The sequence below is a fragment of the Pseudonaja textilis genome, chromosome 2, assembly GCF_049901715.1.
Source record: "Pseudonaja textilis isolate UNSWEBS1 chromosome 2, rPseTex1.2, whole genome shotgun sequence".
NCBI classification, from domain to species: Eukaryota; Metazoa; Chordata; class Lepidosauria; order Squamata; family Elapidae; genus Pseudonaja; species Pseudonaja textilis.
In genome coordinates, this window is record NC_141991.1 from 104481363 (window position 1) to 104498940 (window position 17578).

A 17578-nucleotide genomic window follows, 5' to 3' on the forward strand; every position below is an offset into this window, starting at 1 on the left:
TCCGGGTCGGGCGCTGTGAAAGCCTATTGGTCGATGCCTCCCTCCGCGCCCCCCCCCCCCGGCCCTCGAAGGCAGCATCCTAAGATCCAGGTGGAGCTGCTTCATTGGAACAATGGCTCCTCAGCGGCGGGCGGGTGGAAGGGCTCCGGAGAGCGGCGGTGCGGGTGCGGCGGCTCGAGCGGAAGACCGTCGTCACTGCAGCAGGTACGAAGATCCCCAGCGGTGTCTAGGAGACTGGCTGCTAATAGTTGCCTATTAGGGTTCGGTGTTGCGCATGTGAGAGAAGAAGGGAGCTCTTTGCACTTCATCTTTCCCATCCTGTGCCCGGCTTCTTTCACTCCTGCAGCGCTTTGCCAGCCTAGCTCTGTCTCGAGGTGGATAACTCTTTCCCAGAATATTATGCACCCAGGATATAGAGTCCTTGGGGCCGGATTGAGGATTGCGGTAAAGTCAGACATCTCCAGAGGGTGTCAGTTTGGGGTATAAGCTCAGGTCTTCGACCGGCATGATGAATCTAGAATCAGGCAGCTCTTAATAATTCCTTGTTGGACTGAGTTGGATTCCTGAAATAAGGTTCTTATTAATAAGGGGACAGGTTGTAATCTGCTTGTAAGAAAGGTTTCTCCTTCCCCTTGGTTTAAGGAGGTATTGATAGCTGGATTCTAGACAACCTACCTTATGCAGGTAGTCCTTAACTTATGACCAAAATTGAGCCCAAAAGTTGTGTTGCTAAGTGAGGCATTGAGTTTTTTTCCCCCATGTTACTACCTTTCTTGTCACAGTTGCTAAGTGAATCACTGCAGGTGATGAGTTAGTAATACAGTTGTTAAGCGAATCTGGCTTCCCCATTGACTTTGCTTGGCAGACGGTCTCAAAACGTGACATTGCAATCGTCATATGTGTTAGTTATCAAGCGTCTGAATTTTGATCACGTGACCATGGGGATCCTGCAAGGATTGTGTGAAAAATGGCCCTAAGTCACTTTTTTCAGTGCTGTTGTAACTTTGAGTAGTCGCTAAATGAACTGTTGTAAGTCAAGAACTATGTATATGAGGTTCCATATTGAGAATATGTATGCTGCAGGAAAAGTAAGGAAATTATAATATTTTAGCTGTGCACTATGGGTCACACTCATGACATAGGTATCCTCATAAATAAAGAGCTCTTTGTTAAGTTCATTAAAAGAACTTCAGCTTCCTTTTGAGATTTGATGCTTGTGTGTTACTTGGCCAGTATTATCTTTTTGTAACTTTTATGTTTCTTTTGGATCACGGTGTTCCTCTTTCCTAATGAATTGGCTTAATGACCTCTGCCTAGTATCCTTACTGTAGTAGCAGAACACTGGATTTAGGCCAGAAATACCCTAACTTTATTTCCTCACTCAGCTACAGCGGATTTTTTTTTTGGGGGGGGGGCAATCTTGGAATTGCTTATATGTAAGCAACTTAATCTTTATAAGTCCTTGTGACGATATAAATAGTAAAAGCCATGGGGGAATAACTAGATAAAAATAATATTAAGTATAATAATGATAGTATTCTGCTTTTCCTATAAGCTGTCAAGGAATCTTATGTGGGGTATCAGCACATTTTGTCTTCACAATAATTCTTTGAGGTAGGTTGACTAAGAGAGACGGAATTGTCTCCAAAGTCAACTAGTGAATTCTCTTTGTGTGAAATCTTTAACCTGGGTTTGTCCAATGCAAATCCAAAATCCAAACCCCACTGTTCTAGCTTTCTATAGCAGTTTATACTAATACTTCCTGCAACTTACTACAAATCAATAAATTTAAAGAAAATGAGGTAGAATTCAGGTATTTCAGTTCCCCTTGATATTCAAGAAAACATGTATTTTTAGTAAGCCATAACTTGTTAAGAATAATTATAAGGAATTTTAATAGCTTAAAGGCTATTTTTCCCAAGCCTGATATTCAGAAAATGATGTTTCTTACTTGATGTGAATGAGGCCTGTGTATTAAAGATGCAGTCATTGGGCCCATGTTATTGAGTAGAAGTGTACTTCACTAGTTTTGTGTTTAAAGAAGTGCAAATTGTGTGAATTATATTTATTGCTTTTTAAAATGCATGTTCTGCTCTTCAATATAGCATTTTCCCAGATCAGCTGATACTACTGTATAGTGTACTATAATCATAAGACAAACATTTTAAAATTAAAATGATGAAAAAATAATGAAGGCCAGACATAAGTTTTAAAACTTTGTTGTAAAATCCAAAGTGAAAATATGTATTAAAGAAGAGAATAAAAATATCTTGTTTTGTTTTCAGTGGTGTGAAAGAAAATGTTCAGAAAGAGTCACGGCGAAAATGGTTAACAGCAGCTTTCCTTCTCTCATCTGCCATGCTGGGTTATCTTTTGAGTAGGAGCTACCTGTTCCTTGAAGATGGAGTTACAGAAGTATTGGCTCATCATGGTGAAAGCATCCCAAACAAATTCATTGAAGTACCCTGCTCAGAGGATTATGACAGCCATAAACGGTTTGAAGGTATTGAATAATATGACCTGCATTGATGCTTTTTTAATACCGTGTTTCTCCAACAATAAGGCCCCCCCAATAGGAAGACCCAGCATGTTTTCTAGGCATAAAATGAAATTAAACCCCTTCCCCCAAATTTAGGCCTAGTTTAAAACATGTGAAATTGGGGGGGGGGAGGCAGGGGGAACTTGCCATTAGGAGTGCCCCGCGGGCAGCTACGCCTCACCATCAGCCGCTCCTAACACCATGGTGGAACACGGAGGGCTCACCCCTCCCTTACCTGGGTCAGCAGACGGGCGGCGTCGGCATGGATGTCCGGCAGTGTTTCAGCCACTTCTCAGGCCTCCGTAAGCTTCCACGATTCCTGCCGGTGCTGGTGCCTCTCTCGCCAGTGTCATCTCCAATAACAGCGGCAGCAGCAACGGGAACCGTGGAAGTGTTTCAGCCGCTTCTTGGTTGGGGAGCCACCTCCATAATTTCCACGGTTCCCGCCGCTGCTGCCGCTGTTATTGGAGACAGTGCTGGCGAGAGAGGGACAGCTGCAGCTCGGCCTGGGCACTTGGAATGCAGGAATGGGCTGCACACCGGGACTTTTGCAAACTTGCAGAGCCCGAGGCTGGAGCACCAAGAGTAGCAGCAGCAGAGACGCTCACTCGGCTCTTCTCACGCCCACCCAGCCGCTCGGGACTAAACCAAAACGCAGCGCGCGGTGCTCCCAGGTACTTAAAAATCTTTTTTTTTCCTGTTGTTACGGGGACGAGGGAAAAGCGGGAGCAACTCAGATGCTGTTGTTGGAGATGGCGCTGGCGCATGGGGGAGGGAGAAATTAATTCACCCCTGAAAAGACGTCTTAGCCGTTTTGGGGGGGCTCAAAAAAAAAAAAAAAAAGTCCCGGCCTTATTTCGCGAGAAACATGGTAGTAATTTTATTAAAAATTATAATTACAATGATAAAATATTAATTCAAACTAAAAGAAAAAAATAGAAAAGAAAAATAATATAGTAAAGATACACACACACACACACACACACACACATATATCCATTCATCATAATTATGAACAATTATAGTAACTTATCACCTTCTCTTAAAATACAGCAAATGGTCTTTTCTTCCTGTATTCCATCTCTTATCCTTAAATCCTTAAAACCTTGCATTCCAGTCCTGATGTCAGCAAAACTCCATTAAGAGGCTACCGGAAATAATAACATTTCTCTATTTACATTGATGCAATAAACCAAGTCTATTTCCTTTCTTTATTTCTAACAACCTTTTACAACTTTTGCAGCATCCCATGGTCATGTGACTGTGATTTATGACAGTTTTACTGGAAACCAGTGTTTACTTCCAGTTTATTGCAAAAACCAACCATAGCAAATAATAGCTTTGCTTAACAACCAGTGTAAACAAGGTCATTAAAAGAGGTCTAGATGATCCACTTTACAACCATCATGATTTATAGCCATAATTACCAGGCTCAGTTATAGTTGTAAGTCAAGGACTATTTATAATTCAGTATTTTGCAGTGGCATGAAAATATTTTTTACAAAATAAGATACATGTAATTTTTCATGATTTCTAGACAATATCTTACCTTATGTCCAGGATTTATATTCGGGTTCAGAGACTTCTAAAAATCAGTGACAATATTTCTAGGTACCATCAAAGTCCAAAGCTACTGCCTACATGGGCTTTCCATAAACCAAAGTAAAGAAAACACATACATGAATAGAACTGTAAGAATCACAAATTTTATTATGATGATGCTGTTGAGCCATGGATCAATGCCAGTACTTTGGATTTAGGTATGAGATTGACCCCGAGCCAAATCATTAGATACATTTCTCTCTATAAAACACATAGATTAAATTGCTTATCTGTTGGTACAAACTAGTGACATGAAGCATGGTTCCGCTATATTTTTTACAGATTTCAATCAAAATATTATTTAAATTACAGATCATTTCTATAATAGATGCTGCAATGAGGCAAAAGCATTACTCTGATTCACTGATGTTCATGAATCTTATATAGCATTCTCTCCAGCATAGACAAATCACCTAGTATGATTCATATAATTAAATCAAGTTTTAAAAAATTACACAGTATATATTGTACATTGCAAATATGGCAGAAAATTGTATGGAATCATGGACTACATCCATGCTGTGCCATCATATGGATCTTCTTGATGTGTACAAAAAAAAATAAAGATCAGTTGTCAGTGTTACTAATTCAAGCTATGGCTCTTCTGGTTTTTAATAGGAGTTCAAAGCCTGTTTTTTCTAGTACGTGGGAGAAACCTCTCTATGAACTCTTAGTGTTCCCTTTGGAGAATCATAAGATATATTCAGGCAGAGAGAAGTTATAATAAAAATCATGTAAGTGCAAGAGATTCCCTTAAAGGAGTATAATCTCCCAGACTACATCTATATTCAAAGGATGCAGAAGAAAAAGAAAACGATGCAGTCAGTGCTGATGTGGCATAAAATGGGAAATGTTTAAAACAAACTTGAATCTATCCCAAATATCAGTAGTTTTACACCATGCTGATTATGATGTTACTTTCCAGTTCTGATAAGTCTCTGGAGTCAGATGGGATTTTATGGGTGCATGAGAAACTTTCCCATAAAATAAGCATGTACATTTTAAAACTTCACAACAACCTATGTTTTGGATTCATTTGTTTAATATGATACCTCTCTAAAATTCAGGTCCCATGATTCTTATAGTTGCCTGCTTGTGCCAATATAATCTGATTCAAAAATTCATCTCCTATAAAAACATGAGTTTTCATTAACAGTTCATTACTCATAATAGTGATTTTTTTACCTTCAGAATCACTAAATTGAAATTAGAATTAAAAATTGGAATCAAAAATAGTGCTTATAACTGTGGAGGCAGATACTTGATTTCATATAGAATGAAATAATACATAGGATTTACGGTATGTCTCACATTTGTGTTTTTGTGTTTGTTAGGCACATACTCAGTTTTGGGGATAATATTTTTAGATCCATTTTTTTATTTTTGGGACCCAATTTTTACTGACAATTGGTTTTTGAGGGTGAAATTACAGTTTTAACATGCTTTCAAATGAGAGGTTTGCATTTTCAATACTATGAATTTAATTTTGAAGTATTTTAATTTAAAAAAAAACATTTTATTTTAACCTATTCAAATACATATTTTTTAAATGAATATACTTTGATCATACTCTGCTGCAGGGATCTTCAAACTTGACAGCTTTAAGACTTGTGGACCTCAACTCCCAGAATTCATCCTCCAGTCATGTTAGCTCAAGAATTCTGGGAGTTGAAGTCCACAAGTCTTAAACTTGCCAAGTGTGAAGACCCTTGCTCTGCTGGATCAATTCAGTCTGTTCTTGAATGGCTGCTCCTTTTTTGCATTTCTGTTGCAATTTTCATATTACCAAGTTTCCACTTGGGGGCACCTGTGAGATGCATTTGACAGAGTTCCCTACTTTGTAACTTGACAGCAAAGTGTCTTAAATATATCAAAATTCAGTTTGATGCTTGCCAAGATCACATCTAACTGTACCCAAGAATCCTGGGAGCTGTAATTTATCTCTAGTCTTTTTCAGGATTTATCTATTGCTTTGATAATTTACTGCAATACTGTTCCTTCCCAAACTTGTGTAATGCTGCTTTGTTTATCTGCTTTAGTTCTGAGAAATCTAAACTCTGTCCAGGATTCCTCAGAGATCTGTATACAGTACTATTTGTTCCTAGTTAACGTCTATAACATTGCCAGGTGGGCTCACCTACTGTCATGGGGATAAGTATCACCAATATACTGATGATACTCATGTATGAATCTCAACTCAGGACCATGCAAGTTATGTTTTTTGTACTAATATCTAGAGGCCAAGGGGGCCTGGATCGGCAGCACATATTTGAAAAGAAAGTAAATTGAGTGGCAATGAATTCTAGGCGTCTCTGGATCCTGGGGGCCTCTATTTGGGGCGGGGGGGGGGTTGCATTTCTTCAGACAGAACTGGTGCAGATTTTTGGTGTCTCTTGGAACTTTGAAGAGTAGATGGCAGCCATGGTGAGAAGGGCTTTTGCATAAAACCATCTTGTGTACTGGTTATGCTTCTTCCTGGATTGGTCGGTTCATGGTCACTTATGCCTTGGTCAGTTTGGACTATTGTAATGTGCTGTGCATAGGGCTACCCTTAGAGGCTATCAGGAAGTTACATCTGATCCAGAACGTGGCAGCATAGGTAGTCATAGTCTGCAAAACACACTTACTCCCAGTAGACTTCTAAATACTTCAAATTACAGGTTACTACTTCTAAACCTCTTTATGGTACAGAATCAAATGATAGATTAGATTTACTGTCTTCAATTCTTTCTGCCTGTCTGACAAGATATGACAGGATGGATTTGCTTTGGATCCCCTCCATGAATCAATACTATCTAGTAGGGATTGTGTTTTCTCTGTCACAATGCCTGCTGTGTGGAACAGCTGCCCGCTCTCCCTATGATTCAGAAGGCCCCAACCCTTCTGTCCTTTCATAAAGCCTTGAAAACCTGGTTCGTCCCCAGGCATTGCACCACCGGAGTAGATAGATTCGATGTATGCCTATGATTTCAGCCTTACTGTTTCCTATTGTTTTATCTTGTTGGTCTTTTTCTGTTTGGTTTTTAATCTTATATAAGCTGCCTAGATTGCAGACTGGTACCCCAACATCTTTTTAGAATTGAACATAAAATGCTGCAGAGTTCTCTAGTATACGTTTCAATATATTTTTTCTTAAAATACCAATGATTGAAGTGTCCACTGAAGGTAGATCATCTGTTTTCTCCTGTCATGTTTACTCTTTAAAAGTACAGAAAAGTTTGGTCTCAAGAGTCTAATGTATTCTGAAAGATCAAGCTTGTAACTCAGTATTTGTTTATTTCACTTGAAGAGGTTGAATCAATAGTTGTTCCCCAGGTGCTCCTTGAAATGTGATAGTTTTGTAAATGTCCAAAAAGTAAAACCAACAGAATAGAATATTAACTTTAGCTACTTGAAGCTCCTAACAAAAATATAAAAATTTGCAAAGTTAGAGATAACTGTCTTTTACATTCAAGTGACATCAAGTGACATTAAAAATTGGCATCAGCGGATTCTTCTAAACAAATCAAAATTCTTTTGGTGGATTAGGCAAAAAAACATTACTTAGATTTGTTACAATGTTTATTATTATAGCAGGATCATTTGTGGGGAAAAAGAAATACAGACTTCTTAACAATGATTTGTATAATTTTGAAAATCAGAATGTCAGATTCTTTAGCTAATGCATAAGACCAAGAAAAATGGCAGAGGAAATTGAAATGGACCTTTTTTTTAGATACCATAATTATTATGAGAAATATGAGGTACAATGATAGCAATGTATAAGTTGTTCTCAGATTCTTACTACTGGTGAATCAATCAGTTCAAGCAATACAGTTGTCTGTAATACCTTTAAAGACAGGTACAGCAGCAATAAATATTTAAATACTGTCTTCTTTTTTTATCTAGGCTGTACCCCTCGGAAATGTGGAAGAGGAATAACAGATGCCATAATTAACAGGGAAGAAGCTGAGCAAATCCGTAGGTAAATATTTTTTTTCCAGACACAGAATGTCCTTGTTAAAAACTTTAGAATAGAGTGGTGGTGATGATCTCTGTTTCTTTTATAAACAGTATACAGATGCCCCCTTGTTGACTGACTGTCTGAACTTATGATGACTGTGGTAGTTATGACTGGACCTTGTATTTATGGATGGTGCAACATTCCCACAGTCGTGTGATTATAATTTACAACTTTCCCTGCTGGCTTCCCATAAGCAAAGTCAGTGGGGACATTGGTAGGAAGTTGGAGGTTGCAGTCATGTGACATCCTTGTTTGACAACCTGTGCACTTCTTTTTTACAGTAGCATCCAGGAGGGTCATCATTAAGATGGGACAAAGTGATACAGTCACATGATTGTTTCAGTTTATGACCATGTTACTTAACAGAGTTACCAGTCACAATAGCATTGTTAAACAAAGACTTCCAGTATACAGCATTAAACATTATTTACACATCATTCAAAAGAGACAATTAAAAAAAGCTAAGAAGGAAACAAAAAGAAACCACAGAACATTTGCTGTACAGAAGCCAATAACCGGATAAGCTGGGATAAGCACCAGGCAAACAAACAAGTAGAAAACAATCCCTAATCAAGGAAATACCAAGGAGAAACCACATCCCCATTAATACTGACAGGGCAAGCTATTGTATATAAACTGGGAGCAAACCCCATACTCACTTATGTTGATGATTCTACCTAGATTGGAAATGAAATGTCTAGAGAGCACCAAAGAGTCCACTTTCCACTAATTTTCTCAGTCTTAGTCAAGAGGACTTTGGTGAAACATCTGGGAATTCTTGTTCTAGAATATCTAAAGAGTCTTAGACCCTTTCTCCTGATATAACATGAATCATACTTTTTGGTCTGCATTCTATTACATTCAAACATGCTTGTGACATAAGTCACCATTATTTCATTTAACAGGTATGGAATTAAGGTTGGGAAGGCCAAAGGATCAAATGTTTCCTTTTAAAACATGAGCTTATACCTCCTCTCTAACTGTATTAACTTGTTTATTAACAGTAAATAAATTACTGTCCATAATTTAAAACCAGGTTTCCAAATTGTTTCCATTGTATTTTTATATTTTGGAATTTGGATCTGGAAATCCAGAAAGCCAATCTAGAATAGTTTGATCTATCTAGATCAGGGGTATTAATCTCACATTGTCACAGCATCATGTGACATATTGGGACTTTTTTCCCCTTCGCTAAACCGGGTGTGGGTGTGGCCAGCGCATGATGCATCCGGTCTGCGGGCCAGGAGTTTGACAGCCCTGATCTAGATACACTTTCCATGGACACATACTGTATCTCTATTAATGAGTATGTGTGTTTGTGTATATAAACACAATATTTATATCAAGTATATACAGTTTTATACTCTGCACTATATGCCTCTGTTTCAGCATTCCTATGAAATGTTGATTAGCTCAGCATGAATGTATATTTTGGCCTTGTTACACAGTATGCTGTGCTGTTAGCACAGTATGCTGTTTTCTCCCTTGCCAGCCCTATTTCTTAGATAGCCTAAATTGTTGTTCTTCCCACATTCAACTGCTCTAAACTTTAGCTGGGAAAATACACCTTGACCAGCCCTAAGGTTAGTTTTCAGCAGTAAACAGAGAAAGAACTGAAAGCTTTAATTAGAGGCTTTATCACTTTTTTCAGTAAAGATGGGCAGCTCTTTTCTTCACAGAAGGTACTTCAATTGCTCCCTTTTCATTCTCTCCACTGCATCTTTAAACTCCTCTGTTCAGCCTAGAAATTCCAATTTTCCCATAGAAATTATTTCATTGATAATAAACTAGATTTTCCTATCCTTTGCTCACTTGTAATTCAAAACTTGAGTTGCTAACCTTTGGAGTAATCCTACCTGGAAATGGCTGGGTAAGCGCAGAGCTTTGGGTTTTGCCATTTTTACTAGCAAATGCTTTGCCTTGCTGAGTAATGTATGTGGCACAGGTGCCCCTCATCACCTGGAGTCTGGATCATGCGGAAAAAATTATGTAACTGTAGCTTGGAGCTCCCCACCCCCACCCCCAATTTACATGAACACAATATTCTGGATAGCTTTTGTCTATGCATAAATTATCTCTTTTTAAAGTCATATCTACAGTTTTTTAATCCCTTGAGTTTGAACCCTTGAGAATGAAACTTCACAGATTATGAGGGCCACCTGTTATGCTGATTTACCTGTTGTGGATCCAAGGGGGCTGTTTCTTTTCTGTTTCTTCTTTATCAATGGTGGCAAATCGTTTTTCAAAAGCATCTGTAAACAACTGGGGGAAAAGCTATGTTTTGAGATTGTTGTTTCGTCCACAGAATAGCAGAGAGGGGACTGTCCTTGGGAGGATCGGATGGAGGGGTGAGCAGTGTCCCGTTACTTTCTTACATTCTTCTGGTATTCAGGCAAGATTCTTCAGATTATGTTTTACACTGTCTTTCAGGGAGAAGTACCAGTCAGACAAAAACGGGCGTCCATTCTCATCTTCATTTGTCAAAATGTTCATTTCAGTTACTAATAGGAATCTCAACTATCTGTGATCCAGTAACATTAGATCCCAGATTTTGCCATTCGATCTTAGTGTCTTTTTTTTTTTATTAGAAAATGTACAGCCTATTCAATAAGGAATCAATGTATCCTTGCTATCGTTTGAAAGGCATAAAGTCTCTTGATCTAGGTGAGTGAGAAGGACCCACTTTCAGTCTGCCTTTCTGTTCTCTTAGAACTGTATAGTAGTGGCCAAAATTGTGGAAACCTTTTGGGAAAAGTGTCTCCTTACGTATTTTATGCCTTCATTACCGAATGAAGATCTTGGTCTCATCACTCCAAATAACACTGTCCCATTGTTCCTCTGTCCAGGTAACATGGGTTTTACTCCAATTTAGTCTTTTCAACTTTTGGTTGAGAGATAAAAGTGGCTTTTTTTTTTGTGGAATTTTAGATTTTAGGCCAAATTCCTGCAGTCTACGCTGAACAATCCTGGCACTCAACATCACATTGCATTGCTCCTTTTCATCTTGTATACAGCCAGATGATTTTCTTCTGTCATGTAGGCACAGTCTCTTAATTCTTCTATCATCACTTGATATTGTGCACCTTTTCCTGCCTTTACCAGTGTGGTTTTGTATGACTGAGTCTCTTTATACCTCTTCAAAAACTTAGAAATGCCATCTTTGGTTAAGTTTCCACCAATTTTTCTTCTAATTTATTTGTAACTGTAGCCTTATTCACTTAATAATACTATTTTACATCGCTTTCTGGGTGACCAGTCAAGTCTTTGCACCATTACTTTAATTTATTACGCTTTACAAGCTCACTAAATGAAAGAACAAAAAAAAACCCAACCAACTTGACATCAATCACATAACATAGTGACAAATGTCCTCCTCTAAGCTTCAATACATGACATCAATAACTGAATCCTACTGTGATCTGATTGGCTCATTGCAAAACAAGATGACACCTGATTCGCTATCTAAAAACTCATGCTCATTGGCTACAATAAGATGAAGCAAAGCTACCTGATATCAACCTAAGCAAGTTGTGCTTCCTTTTTCTGGTTATTTGGCTATAACTTCATAGAGCACAGATAATTGGACAAACTTGTTGCATCACATTCTTGATTAAATTATCATTCCATTGATATATAATTTTATGGTACTACTCCAAAAAAGTGGTGTTATTAGCCATCAAACCTCAAAAATATACTTTTCCCAAAAGGTTTCCACAATTTTGGCCATTACTGTACATTGCCTGTTCTTTGCTTGCCTTCCATCTGTCAAATAAGTTTCCATTAGGATATATTGGTTACTTAAATCAGTGTGCTCATTTTCCATTATGCAAAATGTCTTCAAGCACAGAATTTTAAATGCACTAATGATCACACGATTGAACTTGACTGATAGGCTTAGGAGCTTTCTTCCATAAACAAATGTTATTGGTATGATTATTTTGTAATATATTAATAGCACAGTCATGATAAAAGAAAGAAAAAAAAGAATAAAACTGAAAAAAATTCCACATAGTATAATATTAAATAAAACATTTCAAAATAATATTGGGTTAATATTACAGTAATCTTAATTACTAAAATCAAATCACATATCAATAATTAATAAAAAATAAGAGCTGTTAATCAGAATAAAGTACAGTATATAACTTCTTTTTTACCAAATTTAAATGATTTGTCTTTGTTAGACAAAAGAGACAAGACTTGGTATTTTAAACAGCTTTGCTGGCTGAGGAATTCTAGGCATTGAAGTCCGCTTGTCTTAAAGTTGCCAAAGTTTGAGACCCTCCCTTAAGAGGCCCAAACTTTGCATATAGTACAAGTCCACATATAGAATAACAGTTCAGAACAAGTTTTCAAGTTAAATTCAGAATTATTTTAAAATATATGTTTAATTTTGACATTGATGCATAATCCACAGCTTAGTTTGCTAAATCTTTTTTTATGTACCTCATCTACTATTGTGATGGCTTCTAGCTATTTTATTGCACAGTAAAAACCCAACTTTGACTATTGATTTTGGATTCCAGCAATACAACAATCCTTAACCTGTTCAGTTTCTAGTTCATACTTCAGTAACAGCTTAGAAATAAGCCTCAACAAATGTTTTGAGTTAACAACTTTTAAAAATTCACTCAAGTCTCTTGAGTATTCTCCCTTGTTTGAACTATACTACCTACATAGATAGAGATATAGAGGTATTGAAACCAATCAGCAATTCTAACCATTCTAAGGAGAGAATCTCAAAAGATTTCATCTTTATTTTATCAGTATGAATCTCCACTAGTCAAATATTTATATATTCACCTTCAGGAAAATACATAATTAAAATTGAAGCTAGGGATTTGGATTAAACAACTGGTATAATGATATAATTTAAGGTTTGAGACTGCTAATCTATTTCTTTGAGATATTGCAAAATCTTAAATTTTATTGTCATTTTTTATTTAATCAAATAGAATTAATTACTCATTTCTGGTACACATTTAGTAACTTTTCTTCAATTCTTATTGGAATTATTTGAAACTGAGAATTAATTCTTGGTAAAAATATTCATTTTTACTGCACATATCCTTTCTGATCAGGACAAGTTTAGCATTCTTTGCTATTAAAATATCTGCCATTATATTTTGTTTCCAAATATGTGAATAATTATTCTTAAATAAATCTTTTTATATTTTGCCGAGTAGAATTCCCAAGTACTTAATTGGCTTAAGAGCATTACTATTCCTTTTTTTTCCTGATAGATTCCATGTAACTCTTGGTGTCTTATTCTGATTAATCTGATATCCTAATACCAAACCATAGTGACCTATATCTTCCTGATTGAATCTAGGAAGTCTATTAGTTGAGTTGGGGGCACTATGCTGATCTGTAAACAGCTTAGAGAGGGTTGTAAAGCACTGTGAAGCGGCATTTAAGTCTAAGTGCTATTACTATTGCTATTCTGGTAATCTAGCTTTACAGTAAAGTAGAATTAGTTTATCTGGTCATATTTTCTGTCCTATCTGGTTCAACTGGAATAGCTGACATCAACCTTAAAATTCTGAAAATACTCTAACCCTAAACCTAACTCTGTCTCCTTTATAGCCCCAAAAGCTAGGTGGGTCTGAACTTCTTGCCCACCCTATTTTGCAACTGTGAACTGTGCTGTCTTTTAACACAGGGGTCACCAACCTTTTGGACGTCAGGGACTACCAAACTCATAATTTTAGATCCCAGGGCCCACTAACTGGTTCTGTGGGCATGGCCTAATTTGTTGGTGTGGCTTGGTGGTCATGTGACTGGCTGGGCATGGCTTGTATGTAAATATTATAAACATTTATATAAATATTGAATTTTTTATTTTAAAAAAGAGCAACTTTTACCCAAAATCAGGCAAAGCAGGCAGATTGAGTTGCTCACAGAATCACAGATTCATTCAGGATCTATCTATCTGCCATTGGCTAGCTCAATCTGTCACATAAAATTTGCTTGCAAGCAAACTCACAAAATTAACTCACAACACAACATGCATGTAAATATTGATTTTTTTTTATTTTAAAAAAGAGCAACTTTTACCTAAAATCAGGCAAAGCAGGCAAATTGAGTTGCTCACAGAATCATTCAGTGATCTATCTATCTGCCATTGGCTAGCTCAGTCTTTCAAATTTGCTTGCCATGAGTCTACACTGAATTTGCTTGCAAGCAAACCTTCAGTTCTAAGGGAGGTTCGGCTGTGCTGAGCTGAAGTTCTAAAGACTACCTAGAAAGCAAGAAATCCAACCATTTCCTGCTTCTTAGCTAATCTAAATCTCCCGGCACCGCAGAACAGATGATGGTCGGAAAAAGGAAAAATAGGATGCCATGTGGGTGGCGCAGCCTAGATTAATTGCTTTGTGCTGGTGCTCTGGGGGTGAGATTTCTCTGTGGCCCACCAAACTTTTCTCGCGGCCCACTGGTTGGTGACCACTGTCTTAACTGACTGTCTGCTGGACAGCATCTCTTCCCATTATTTCCCAATGTCTTTTCCACATGAAATCTAATGTGATTCAGAAAGAGTCATATCATTTGTTCATTTCTGAATCAAAGAACAAAAAATATTTCCATGATGCTGGAAATTTGTCATGTATCTTAATCTCATTAGTTCGTTGAGTTGAAATTTTAGTCAGAATTTTCTTGAAAAATCTTGTACTATATTGTTGAATTATCATCAGGTCCTGGAGTTTTATTCATTTTTAACTTTTTAATGGAAGCTTTAGTTTTGACTTCTGTTATTGGGTGAAAGCTTTTTGCTGATTAGTAATATTTAAAATAATATGCCATTTAAATATTCATTTTTTGCTGGATCAGGTAGCTATTTGCTGTACAATTTCCAAAAATAATTGATGAGTTGCTGAATAATGTAATTTGTTTTAGAGATGTATTGGGTTCTTTCCCAAATAGAAGCTATCTTTCTTTTATTCCATTCTTCTGAAATGGATAAGCTAACAAAGTGTCTGGTTTATACCTTTTTCATAATATTTCTGTTTAGGATGTTTTTTTTTTTTTTATAAATTTCACATAGTTCCAATAAATCAAGCTGATTCAGTATTGCTTTTATCTGTTTCTCTAAATAACAAGTTGACTTCTTTTCAGTTGTTTCAGATCGTTCAATCAGAAATCCCTCTGCTTTTGCATGGTTTTCCTTCTATTTGATGCAAGAGAGATGGACAATCTTTTCATAAATGCTTTAAATTATTAGTCTCTCATATTTTAGTTAAAGGCACATGGGGTAGTCCTGCTTGCCCAAGTGAAGATTTCTATATTCAGATGTTGTCACAAATAAGGTCTTACCTAGTATCATAGTTTAAACCACACTGAATGGAATTGGTGAAGAGGGGTTGTTTGCTGCTCTAAAATTGGTAGTATGATGATATCAATTAAGATGAATTTATGTGTATATGTGATCTGCATCACTTATAAGCTACTTTGCCATTTCTGCTGATTAAGGATCAGTAAAGGAGAGTATTTGTAGTTTAGGATTGAAATGAGAGGTCCTTGGTACTCTCTGAGCTTCGTTGTTTTCTTGCAGATATTTCATTAATCAAACTATGTAACATCATCATTGTTCTAGCTCAGAGAGCACTTCATATTAAGGATTATGATATTCACCTGCTATGCCATAAGAATGTGTATCTTTCATGCAAATGCTTTCATTAAGTTTTATTTATGCTGGTATACTAATTATTCCATTTCAGAAGCACAAAAGTCCTTCCATGATGAAAGGATTTCTTGATTTCTTGATTGAATTTATATTGCTGCCTACTCGCCTTGAGGCAGCTTACAGAATGTAAAATCCTATTTAAAATAAAAAACAATAAAAACTAACAAAACGAATCAAATTAATAAAGTACAATTGAACAAAATATTTGCCAGTGACATCACTGTTGCTCAGTTGGAGGATCCTTCTGAGTCCCCATGAAGTTTCCTACTTAAGTTGCACCCATTTATCTACTCGCGATCACCCACTTTTGAACCACTGGGTTCACCCCGCCCTGTGGCATCAACGGGTCTCAAATCATCCAGTCATCAGCCCAGTGTTCTAACCTTGTGAGTCACCATACATATTTATGCTGGTGACCAGATTCTCCTGAGTGAATGACTTTCCTGATATTTTGTTTCTGTTAATGCCCTTTGTACAGCAAGTCACTTGGCACGTTTTTGTAGAAACTGAAAACTTTGTTTTAAAAGCTACTTACTTTGTCAGCATATTGTAAAGCTAACCTCAATTACTAGCTGAACAGGTTCCTATGTAATCTGATCAAGGTCATGAAAGAGAATATTACTGCTGTTGCTCCTAATGTTAATTAAAAATAAATAAATAAGATATTCTATGGAGTATATAAAAAAACTGACTCTTGAATAAAAATATACCATAGCTTAACCTTACTAAACAAATAACCTTTGTTTGCATTTTATTTCGTATATAACTTCATCTTAAATACAAATATATTGTCAAGCATTTTTTCTTGGTCATGTACACTTAAGAGGGATTATTTCTGGATCCCTTCTGCAAGATGCTAACGTATTGCTCTTTATTGTAATGTGAAACCACTTCAGAGGTCTGATCATTTTCTGTCTTGAGGTTTATTCTGAAAAAAAATGAGATCAGGGAAAAATTCAGACTTGCTTAATTATAATTCTGTAAAAAGTCAGGGTATGTGGAAAAGTTGCCCATTCCTGCTATATGATTTAATTTGCTTGTTCGTTTTACCCAACAGAAGAAGCAGAGGGATAAATGCACAATAATCTAGAACCAACTGAATTGGCTAAGTCTTGGAGGGGTTAATTGTTATTAAATATTTTTAGTTATTGAAGAAATTGTGATTTAAATCATTGTTTCTTAATAGTGATTTCTATCATGGTTTAAATCACAATTTAAATAAAATCCACTCCTCTTGAAATGCATAACTTTTTTCCCTCCAGAAATAATGGTAAGCCTCACTGTATTCATAACTGGTAACCATTGTGTATGAATTGTGATATCAAAGCTTGACATGAATAGATAAAGAATTATTGGGAAATAATTCAGAGTAAGTTTGACTTTCCTTGATTCTTGGGAAATACTTACAATCAGCACACTTTTACGTTAAGTTCTCAGAACATTGTAGAATAGAAATATGACTTCCAGAGTAATCTGTCTTATTTTTAAAGAAAGCAACATGCCTTAAATATTTTCCATTGTCTGTACTGAATGTATATATTTATTCCTATTTCAGGCTTCAATTCTAGATTTGCACTCTGGAGCCCTTTCTTTGGGGAAGCATTTTGTTAATATGTACAGGTAAATTTAGAATTGCATTTTAATATATCCACCTTTAGAATGGTTGATCTTTGTTCTTTTAGTTCTCTGTCTGTTAAACAGGTGTAAAGCCACAAGTTACTCTGTTTTCAGCACTTCTCTTCATTTAGCAAAG

General features: G+C 36.5%; 1 protein-coding gene across 3 annotated transcripts in view; it reads left to right on the forward strand.

The window, feature by feature from the left end:
* The first annotated feature begins 18 nt into the window (after positions 1-18).
* Positions 19-17578, forward strand: part of OGFOD3 (2-oxoglutarate and iron dependent oxygenase domain containing 3) — a 33794-nt gene continuing 16234 nt past the window's right edge. Inside the window, exons 1-5 of one of the 3 annotated variants that reach the window (XM_087924764.1) lie at positions 19-374; positions 2286-2503; positions 8030-8105; positions 10450-10492; positions 17381-17445. In XM_087924764.1, the coding sequence (XP_087780890.1) occupies positions 34-374; positions 2286-2503; positions 8030-8105; positions 10450-10492; positions 17381-17445 (743 nt within the window). In that variant the 5' untranslated portion in view covers positions 19-33. The remainder of the gene's footprint in view (positions 375-2285; positions 2504-8029; positions 8106-10449; positions 10493-17380; positions 17446-17578) is intronic. The other 2 variants (XM_026702090.2, XM_087924765.1) reach the window with 2 other exon arrangements.